General features: G+C 35.5%; 1 protein-coding gene and 1 long non-coding RNA gene across 5 annotated transcripts in view; both read left to right on the forward strand.

Moving 5' to 3' along the window:
- LOC125803769 (uncharacterized) overlaps nucleotides 1-11,706 on the forward strand; it is a 152,393-nt gene that overhangs the window by 116,155 nt on the left and 24,532 nt on the right. The window lies entirely within an intron of this gene.
- The window catches only part of esyt2b (extended synaptotagmin-like protein 2b), a 95,495-nt gene that overhangs the window by 59,257 nt on the left and 24,532 nt on the right, over nucleotides 1-11,706 (forward strand). For 2 of the 3 annotated variants that reach the window (XM_049481947.1, XM_049481948.1), the window contains exons 11-13: nucleotides 1,233-1,281; nucleotides 1,794-1,883; nucleotides 4,743-4,823. In XM_049481947.1, coding sequence (XP_049337904.1) covers nucleotides 1,233-1,281; nucleotides 1,794-1,883; nucleotides 4,743-4,823 — 220 coding nt within the window. Of the gene's footprint in view, nucleotides 1-1,232; nucleotides 1,282-1,793; nucleotides 1,884-4,742; nucleotides 4,824-8,266; nucleotides 8,369-11,706 lie in introns of all 3 variants that reach the window. The other variant, XM_049481946.1, reaches the window with a different exon arrangement.

Genomic DNA, 11,706 nt, shown 5'->3' on the forward strand with positions numbered 1-11,706 from the left:
CAGCTCAGCTTGTTCTTATAGCCTACAACATAGAGGCCAGGTGGTTAATAATTATATATGTTACCTAAGGTAGCCCGGGGGAGTGACTACACACTGACGGTGGGTGTCAGAAACCTAGAGGAGACACCCAGTATGAAAGTAGATTGTTGATTCAACTGAGAGATATCCATTTGAATGTTTATGTGGCCACAAATGTTGATCAAAAATAGTTGAGTCATGTTTGAAAAGTTTCCAATTTTACGTAAAAAAAAAATGTGTGACAGATTGTGGGTTTACAGTGTAGGCTTCGATTAGGATGCATTGCTGTTTCTGTGGTTCTATTTTTTTTACTAATGTGTTATACAGTGTCAAAAATTAAGATTTCCATTTTTTTATATAATTTTCAGTTGCAGTTTTAGTATTCAGTTTACTACTCAATTCCTATACACTTTGATGATCAAAAGCTATACAGGCAGTTATATATTTAGGAGTTTAAGCCTTATTTAATTCGTAAGTGTGTAATTGTACATAACTGATATTAGTATACAGCAGGGGTCGGCAATAGGTGGCTCGTAGGCCAAATGTGGCCCACAAACAAAACATCTGGCCCGTGAGGTTGTTTGAACTATAATAATGATAATGAAAAAAAAAATTAAATGCTTCTCTGGTAAGCTTTTGTTTACATACCTCCCCTGTCTCTCTCTCTTTCGTGCTTGCTGTGACTTTAGTTTTCACATGTTCTGGTTTTTACGGCCATTCTTGGGCTCCCTATCTCCTTATAAGGGCATTTTTTCCTGGCTGTGTCCCAATTTACTAGCGGTAGTTTATTGGACCATGAACCTGACGATGCGGGTTTGATGTGGGTGTAATTTTTTTTTCTTCTTGGGTTTACCTGCTCTGTTCTGCAACTGGGTTCAACAACCCTCTGGGCTGGAGAGCTACTAGTCTGTAGCACTGCATTACACTTCGTTTTCCAAAACAGATTTTTTTGAGGCTATGCAATGGCTTGGAAAATATCTGGCCAAACTTAATTGCCGACCCCTGGTATACAGTAATCAAGCATTATCATTGTAATTAACAATTAGGTAAATGTACTTTAAGTGTATACGGTTCTTTGTAAGTCTAATTCAGAACTGTACTAATCTGTAAGTAAATGATGTAGATCTAATTGATAAATATATATATATATATGTACTGTATAAGTGAATGAAATGTGTAGGGTTGTAATGACGGTGTTGTTTTGTGTTTTTCAGTCTGATGATTGATCTCACAGAGCTTCATAAGGAGCAGAAGGTGGATGAGGTTGGTCTGATTATTTGCTGAGCTTCACTGTCTACTTCTTTCTGAACTGTTCATGCAAATCTTTTCTCTTTTTTTAATAATATCTTTATTTATTACCAAAACAACAGAAAAAATACAACTTTCCTTCATACATTAGAACGCTCTTACAAAATAACTGTATTACTCTATAGATTAATCTAGACGTTATTATAATATAAATATATATTACAAATGAAAATCCATATTGTTTTTAACAGGGCAGAGAATTTAGTTTTATTTCCACTCTCTCTCTCTCTCCATTTATTTTATATAGTTCATAAAGGGTCCACAAACCATTTCAAATATGTTTAGCACCATCTGTCTTATTCACTGTGAAATATTTGCTCTATGGTTCTTTTACCAAAATACACTTATTATCAATGCATTCGTATTTTGTTTTATTTTTGTATTTTTATCTTGTTATTTGTGATAAATGTGTGTGTGTGTGTGTGTGTGTGTGTGTGTGTGTTTGGTTGGTATGTGGATTATTGCAGTGGTTTGATCTGGAGGAAGCCTCCAGTGGGAAACTGCATCTGAGACTGGAGTGGCTCTCTCTGCATTCAGATACTGAGAAACTAGATCAGGTAAACACACACACACACACACACACACACACACACACGCGCGTCAGCACCGGAGGGAATGCTGCAGGGTTGTGGGACTTTGGGTTTGATCCCCTGTTAAATATTTAATGACAGTTCCAAATGGTTTTCTTTATTTATTTTTTGTGAAATAAAATATATCACACATATTATATTTATTATATTATATTAATGTTATTTTAGCTGTAATACAATCGAGTATAAACTCTCTCTCATTAAAGATGCTGATGTTTTGTGCAGTGAACTGAAATTACGCCTTTAAAGGTCATCAGCTCAATAATGAACGAGTCCTCAGATCTGAGACTCATTACAGCGAGACAGACAGACAGACAGACAGACAGATAAATGAGTAGATAGACAGATAGATGGATGGCTAGATGGATAGATAGCTTGGCAAGTGGTCAAATTGATAGACAGATGCATAGATAGACAAATCACAGAGCTTCATAAGGAGCAGAAGGTGGATGAGGTTGGTCTGATTATTGCTGAGCTTCACTGTCTACTTCTTTCTGAACTGTTCATGCAAATCTTTTCTCTTTTTTTAATAATATCTTTATCACATCCATCAGGCTGTGAGGATGCTGAACTCTCTTCCTGCTCTACCCCCCATCCCAATCCTGCCCCCAGCACACACTCACTCAGCATCCTGACCCCCCCACTAATAAAGTACTGAAACTCTGCACTACAATGCACAAAGTACTCGTCCCTTTCAAACGGACTTGCACTACACAACACCTGCACTACTGATATACTTGCACTGTCAGTACGCACTTTAATTCCACTTTAATTAAACTGTGAACTTTAAGGACTTACGCACCCATTCACTTTACCAGCCTTAAGCTATATACCATATACCGTATTTGCACTACTGTTATTTACTATTTTTACTGTCATTCCATCTCAATCACCATCAATATTGCACTATTGTCTTACGTATGTTTATTGTGTCTTGCTGTATTGAACATATAGTGTCTCCCACTCTTTTATATTATAATTATATATCTATTTTTACTTATTTACTTATATTTATATATCTATTTCTCCCCCACACCACTGCACCTTGTTTTTGTCTCATGTATGTCTATTTGTGTCCCTGCTGTATTGTACACATAGTGTCTCCCATTCTCCTTTATTATATCTATTATCTGTACTTGCTGTAAAATTGGGAAGGAGAGTAACGTAATTTCAGTTCTCTGTATGTCCTGTACATATGCAGTACTGACAATAAAACTACTTGACTTGACTTGACTTGACAAATATATAGATGGATAGTTGGACAGATTGTTGGATAAAAGAATACACAGACAGGTGAATGGATGGATTAAATAGATTTACTGATTGGTAGACTGGTAGACAGACAGGTAGATGAATAGATAGATAGGTGGATGGACATACAGTTGGATAGATGACAGATGGATGGATGGGCAAATTGGTAGACAGGTAGACAAATAGATAGATGGGTGGTTTGGCGGAGGCATTGGTAGACAGTTAGGTGGGCAAGTAGACAAATAGATTGGAGGATAGACAAAGGGTTGGATAGATGAACGGCCAAACAGATAGATAGGAGAAAGGGTGGATAGATGGATTGCTAGACAGGTACGTGGACAGGTAGATGAATAGACAGAAAGATTGGTTGGACAATCGGTTAGATAGATAGATAGATGAATAGACAGAAAGATTGGTTGGACAATCGGTTAGATAGATAGATAGATGAATAGACAGAAAGATTGGTTGGACAATCGGTTAGATAGATAGATAGATGAATAGACAGAAAGATTGGTTGGACAATCGGTTAGATAGATAGATAGATGAATAGACAGAAAGATTGGTTGGACAATCGGTTAGATAGATAGATAGATGAATAGACAGAAAGATTGGTTGGACAATCGGTTAGATAGATAGATAGATGAATAGACAGAAAGATTGGTTGGACAATCGATTAGATAGATAGATAGATGAATAGACAGAAAGATTGGTTGGACAATCGGTTAGATAGATAGATAGATGAATAGACAGAAAGATTGGTTGGACAATCGGTTAGATAGATAGATAGATGAATAGACAGAAAGATTGGTTGGACAATCGGTTAGATAGATAGATAGATAGATAGATAGATAGATAGATAGATAGATAGATAGATAGATAGATAGATAGATAGATAGATAGATAGATAGATAGATAGAACAAATTAATGCACGGATGTATTAGTAGACAGGTAGGTGGACATGTAGACGAATAGATAGATAGGTGGATGGACGAATGGTTGGATAGATGGAAGACCAAAACAGATAGATAGGAGGAAGGGTGGATGAATGGATTGATGGATGGCTAGACAGATACATGGACAGGTAAATTAATAGATTGAAAGATAGTAAAGGTGGATGGCCAGACAGATAGACAGTTAGGAGGAACGGTGCACAGAAGGATAAATAGGTAGACGGATGGGTGGATGCATGGACAAACAGGACGATAGATAGATAGATAGATAGATAGATAGATAGATAGATAGATAGATAGATAGATAGATAGATAGATAGATAGATAGATAGATAAGTGATTGGATGGACAGGACAGTATTAATTGTATGAGAACTTAATTCTGGGTATTGCTTTTATGCAATTTCTCTCTCTCTCTCTCTCTCTCTCTCTCTCTTTCTTTCTTTCTCTCTCTCTCTCTCTGTCCCTCTCTCTCTCTCTCTCTGTCCCTCTCTCTCTCTCTCTCCCTCTCTTTCTTTCTCTCTCTCTCTCTCTCTCTCTCTCTGTCCCTCTCTCTCTCTCTCTCCCTCTCTCTCTCTCTCTCTCTCTCTGTCTCTCTCTTTCTTTCTCTCTGTCTCTCTCTCAGGCTCTGAGGAGTATCAGGACTAATGACAGTCTGTCTGCTGCTCTGCTGGTTGTTTATCTGGACTCTGCCAGGAATCTTCCGGTAAGCTCTGCAGCTCTGTGTTCATATCCAGCCTGATCCTGATATTAATCCTCCAGACCCACAGGAGAGACTCAGCCATCTATATTTATATATATATATATATTTATATTACCTCTTTATTTTAAATACCTGATCTCCCTTCACGTCCCTTCACCTACAGAAATACCTGTGGCGTGCTCATCCTGCAGGTGTATGACTCACAGCTCTCAGCTCACCTGTCTGCTGTAGCCTCAGAGCAGCTCCTTACACTGTACAGATACTGTATATCCAGCACAGCAGCTCTCAGAACAGTTTAATGTAGCAGCAGAGTAAAATTACACGAGTCTATAAGAGCTATTTTCAGTAAACTTTTGATTAAATTATGCAGAGCGAAGAAGAAAAATCAATTTCTGCCTTTTTTTCCATTAAAATCAGCAAAAAGATGTTGCAGTAAACTGCAGAATCAGCAAGTTCATACAGCAGATACTGACATGCAGTTAGGTAAAATGTAAATCTACAGTTAGAAATGTACACAAAATTTGGATATATTTATATATCACATTGTTTTTGAGGCATTTTTTGCAAAACATTATCAATAGGTGGCATCAAATATGTATATATTTATTGAATCATAGGGGCTCTAAACTCTAAACGCTTTTTTATTTTATTTATTCTTTATTTAACGAGGCACATCGTTAAGGAACACTTTCTTATTTACAATAGCAACCTGGCAAGATGCAAAAAGACTCTTAAAAAACATAAACGCACAAGTACAACAGTCAATCTTAAAATAAACCAGTTTTAATGGGTTTTTTTTCGTCAATTTCCAGTCTTTGGCTGCAGTAGCTTAAAATGCAGACAAACCAAAAGCCAACCGAATGGCTGAGTAATAAAGACCATCAAGTTTCTGGAGAAGGCTTTTGCAAGCAGATCTGTAAATGACATATCGTTGTAATCAAACATTGTCAGGGAAGTCATTTAGAGTAAGGTCAGTTTGGTAGAACAATCTTAAAGGAGAACTCTGGTGTGAAGTGGACGTTGAGTGTAGTAAAACATGATGAGATGTACTAATCTTTGTTGAGTAGCACACCTCCGCTCTCTTGCAGCTTTCTGAGATCCAGTAGTTTTGTGCTTTTTGCCCAGCACTCTTTACAGCGGCCGCTTTAGGGCATATTTTGCCCTGATAAATAGATTTTTCCATCATTATCCAGCTCAAAGTAGCTCCATACACACTAAGAAAAGTAAGTACAGATTTGTACTTAAAAGAGTACAAAGCTTGTCGCTGGGGCTGTACCTTATATTGAAGTACAAAAAAATACCTTTCAGTGAAAGTCCTTTTTTGAACCCTTGGTTTTTGTACCAGTAAAGATTATAAAGATTATAAACATTATCATCAACTTAAAATGGCTCAAAAACTTGATGATCCGTAATTGTCTGGCTTTCAAATAAAAAAATGTGCAATTAAAGTATATATAGTTTATTAGTACAGTGATGCAGAATACTGAATGTACCTTTTGGCTGCAGGTTAAATGGTACAAATTTGTACTTATTGCTTTTATGAATGACTTTGTACTTTAGAGGGAACAAATCTGACCCTGTAAAGACCAATATTGTACCTTTGAGGGTACAGTTATGAAGAGTGTACCTTTGAGTACAAAAAAGTACTCATATAGTACCTCTGTTTTTTAGAGTGTACTTCATTGGTAGAATCCAGAGAGACATTTAAAACGAGGCATTAATAATTACTTTAAAAGTGTACAAAAAGCTTATTAAAAACACTGTTTACATCCCATAGCATTAGCCTCAGCTCCGAGCGCCACCATCACTGTACTCAGGGCTCTTTGGATTCTACCAGTGAGGTGTGGAGCTACTTTGAGCTGGATAACGATGGAAAAAACGATTTATCAGAGCAAAATATCCCCCGAAAGCACAAAATTACTCAACAAGGTTAGTAGTCTTTATCATGTTTTACTACACCAAAAAGTCCACTTTACACCGGATTTCTCCTTTAAGAGGAGCAGGTTCTATAAAAATAGCCAAATTTAGACCTAACCTTAGTCATCGACAAGGTATTATTTAACCAGATTCTCAGGTACTTATATTCTTAAGCACTGACCCCAATTAGACTTACTAAAGTTACTGCTTCACTGCTCCAAGCGGTGGCGCTATAATCAAATGTATAGGGCTGATAAACCTGTGGTGAAGAATATTGGTTGTTAAATTCTGTGAAACTGAAACACCAATAAACACCAATAAATCCATAATTCCTGGTATTTAGGAGTTTTTAGGAGTATTTAATCCTCTTCAGTAACACAGATTTATCAAATAGTTATCTTGTGATGTATCGAGTATCGCAGAATCACAGTATTGTGTGAATATCACAATGTATCGTGATAATATCGTATCGTGAGATGCCCTGTGATTCTCAACTCTAGTACTAATCTCAACTCTGCTGCTGTCAATAATGTGATAAATTATTTACACTACTCGTTTGTAATTTAACTGAGTAAGCGTTTTTTCCTAAGTTTGACCCTTTGACCCCTGTGCATTAGGTCAGTCTAAAGCCCAGCTTTTCATGTGGTCTGATAGATTGTAGCTCATTTTATTAAAACAGAGCTTTTAAAATGATAAATTTAGAACTTTCAACAGACTACTGTGGACACCTCCTCTTTTTCAATGCGTTTCTTTATTTTCATGACTATTTACATTGTAGATTCTCACTGAAGCACCAAAACTATGAATGAACACATGTGGAGTTTTATGTACTTAACAAAAAAAGGTGAAATAACTAAAAACATGTTTTATTTTCTAGTTTCTTCAAAATAGCCCCCCTTTGCTCTGATTACTGCTTTGCGCACTCTTGGCATCATTCTCTCAATGAGCTTCTTCAAGAGGTGGCCACCTGAAATGAAAAGTTTTCCAACAGTCTTGAAGGAAGGAAGGAGTTCCCAGAGGTGTTTATTGGCACTTGTTGGCTCTTTGCCTTCTTCACTCTGTGCTCCAGCTCACCCCAAACCTCAAATCTGGATTGGGTTCAGGTCCGGTGACTGTGGAGGTTCAGCTCATTTTTTGTTAAGTACATAAAACTCCACATGAGTTCATTCATAGTTTTGATTCTTCAGTGAGAATCTACAATGTAAATAGTCATGGAAATAAAGAAAACGCGTAAAAAAAGAGAAGGTGTGTCCAAACTTTTGGCCTGAGCTGTACATTACACATACCTATACATACACATACAAATCAATTTAGAGTATTCAATTTTCCTGATCTCCATGTTTTTGGACTGTAGGAGGATTGGATGGAGTTTCCAGCAGGAAAATGCTCATCCACATGCTGCATTAATATAATTATAGTTGTATCATGTAAATAAAATAAGGAACTTTATTTATTTAGACAGATTTATCAGCTATTTAGACCCAAAACGCCCGTCTCTCTGACCTTCTCTCCTCTGGCTTCCTCTGAAGAGCGTGTTCGAGGGCAGTTTCGGCTGTGGGAACGTGAGGGAGCGGAGAGCGTCCGGTCTGGTCTTTAGCGAGAACTCGGATGCTCTCTGTAGAGCTCTGTTTGTGAGTCCGGCCGCTCTACTAATCTGGAGCACCAGCGTCAGCCACCCAGCTAACAGTCTGATTGGGTTTACATAATAAAATTAAATCATATCTTTAACCTTAACTTTAATAAGAGGCGGTGAGATTTCATCCAGAGAGCATGCAGAAGGTGTTGACAGATAACAGAGCATGATTAACACTAATCTCATAATTTTACAGGATGGATTAAACTCAGATTTATCAGTAAGGATATTATTTAAGATCTATTTCTTGTACATAATAAAACAACTGATAACACATCTTATAAATCCTCTGTAAATACTTCTTTATTACTGTGTAATATTTGTTTAAAAGTCCCATTAAATGTCTTTATTGTGGATTTACATGGTTATTTAATATGAAAATAATAAGATTTTGGGTGAAAAAATGGTTAGATGCAGTTTTATAAGCATATTTACCACCCTGTTATTTGACCTCAGATTTTTTTTTTAGATAAATATATGCTAAAACAATTGGTATCACTTCTAATTGGTAATTAATCTCATCATTTTACAGGATGGATAAAACACAGATTTATTAGTAAGGAAAATTATTTAAGAGGATTTAAGTTCAAATTAATTTAATATATTTTTGAGCTCTTTTCTCAAATAAACAGAAAAATAAGATCCCTGAGAAACTCAGGGAAATGTTACAGCAGCCAGAATTATGCACTCATAAATACTGTACATAATAAAACAACTGATCTACAAAACACTACTTATAAATCCTTTGTAAATAATTATTTATTACTAATATTTATTTAAAGGTCCCATTAAATGTCTTTATAGTGCATGTATACGGTTGTTTAATATGAAAATAATACGATTTTATCTTTATTTGGGTATAACAAATGCTAAAATGCAGTTTTATAAGCCTTTATTTTACCTCGGATTATATATATATATATATATATATATAATAAAACAATTGGTAAAACTTTCCTTTATGAATCCTGTATACATAATGCATTATGAATGCATACAACATAGAGGCCAGGCAGTTCAGATCTATCATAATATACGATCTACAGGTTTGAATAAGTTTGTGTAAGGGGGAGGGGGTGACTACACACTGACGGTGAGTGTCAGAAACAGAAGGACACACCAAAAATAAATAGAATAGAAGCAGTCAGTGGCAGTAGACTAAACTCTTCGCAAAATAATCCTCTTTTTAATACCCTTATTTCAGCAGAAACTATGAATGTTCAAGTGTCCACTTCTATTACGGCTCTGTAATGAGTGTTTCTGTTATACACTGTGGTGTGTGTTTCTGTATATATAGAAAATTACTGTTGGAACAGTGCCAGTGAGGATAATCGTGCCGATAGAAGCGTCTGAATGTTTTATTCTCTGCTGCTTCATGAAGCAGGTCTGAGGTTAACTGCGGCAGCGCTAATGGAAAGTGCTCAGGCTAAGTGAAGGCTGTTAGCTTAGCGACACGTTGGTATCATGTCGCGCTTCTGAGAGGCAGGAGAGGTGAGATAGTAAAAGCTCTGGCCTATTTTTATTACTGTCTTCAGGCTATCTCTCTTTCATCCTGGAGAATAAAGAGAAGAAGAGAAGCATTCTCTCCGTTTTCTCCCATCATTCTCTCTTATTCTCTATTAATATTATACTATTCTGAGTAAGGTGAACAATTGTGGCCATATTTACATATTTAAAAGGGATCTTTGTCATTGTGAATTCACAATAATTGATGTTAGATTCTTTCCCATTGGCTTCTGGCACCATCTAGTTTTGTAATGGGTGTGTCCCAGGTTTTTTTTTTTTAAAGCACCGTCAGTGTGTAGCCTTTTCCCCCAGGTTACCTAAAGTAAACTTGTAGATCATATATTATGGATCTAAGCTAAGCTGTTGACCCTGTTAACTCTGTGCTACATGCATCACTCCATCAAATTTTCTATGAGTAATTAAAATCTTTATTTTAGTTATTTAATTAAAAAGGAAATGTTTTATTCATCTGGCCATAGAATTAGAAGTAGAATTATTGTGCAAAGCAATTGATATAACCAAAAAAACACTAATTTTAAGTGTATTATACTCAGGTTTTTAGTAACCATTATTTATACATTTTAAGGTAATCATCTGTACTGGAGTATTGTTTTCTTCAAATAGTCCTATATATGTATATATATATTGGCCATTCCACCAAATGGGTGCCTTTTATTTGTTGTAACTCTTCCAAATTAAATTTCTTTTTTGTAATATTTTTAACTATGGATCTAATAACACGTATTTAAATATTCAACTCGGGCAGCTTTACTTTTTTTTTTTTTGATCATAGTCTTTTTATTATTATTATTTTTTTTACACATATATATTTTAACTGAACATAGAATTGAACATAACATACATTCTGTCCCTCTCTCATTCTGTTTCCCCCAACCCCCAGACCTGCTTTAATCAATCTTAACATATTTTCAGTCCATAAATATAACGAGGGCCATCTCAAATATCACATCACTCTATCAGACCATAAACAATTAAGGGACATACACACAATTGGGCAAATCTATGTGCCCATTTTCTCTATATAGGTCAGAAACCCTTGCCATATTGTGTAAAATTTCTGAAGAGATCCTTGAAGAGAGTATCTAATCTTTTCCAACTTGAGGTGTTGTACAACTTCATTTATCCACTGAGAGAAAGTAGGGGGAAGAGGATCCTTCCATCTGAGTAATATCAGTCTTCTTGCTAATAAAGTGGAGAATGCTAATGTATTACTTTTGAGATTGTTTAGTATGGTACCTGCTGGCACAATACCAAATAGTGCCATGAATGGAGAATAATCTATTGGTCTCTCCTAAAGGTTTTTCATTCCTGTTACTGAAACTCATTCCTGTTGCTTTTTATGTTTTGAGTAACAGGACTGAAAGTAACAGGAATGAGTTTTTAGCATTGAATTAGCAAAAACATTAAAAATAGCTAAATAGCGGCTATGCTGAGCACATTCTAGTGATTTTCCCTAAACTAAAATGTGTATTTTAACTTGAATATTATGGATTTTTAATGAAAAGGAAGGATTTTAATAGTTATATTTCATGGTAAAGTTTATAGTTAGAGGTAGAGGACAGGTAGCAAACGCTATTTTTTTTTGTGTTTTAAGTAGTTTTTATGCATTTTTAAAATTGATGACAGAAAATTGAAAACAGAAATGGCACCTATTCGGTGAAATGGGTATATATATATATATATATATATATATATATATATATATATATATATATATATATATATATATATATATATAGTCTTATAATAAAAATAGTATTTTTCATATTTAATTTCAACTTGCCTTTAAACTTTTGGCTTTTATGTGAC

The sequence above is a fragment of the Astyanax mexicanus genome, chromosome 8 (assembly GCF_023375975.1).
Source record: "Astyanax mexicanus isolate ESR-SI-001 chromosome 8, AstMex3_surface, whole genome shotgun sequence".
Classification (NCBI taxonomy): domain Eukaryota; kingdom Metazoa; phylum Chordata; class Actinopteri; order Characiformes; family Acestrorhamphidae; genus Astyanax; species Astyanax mexicanus.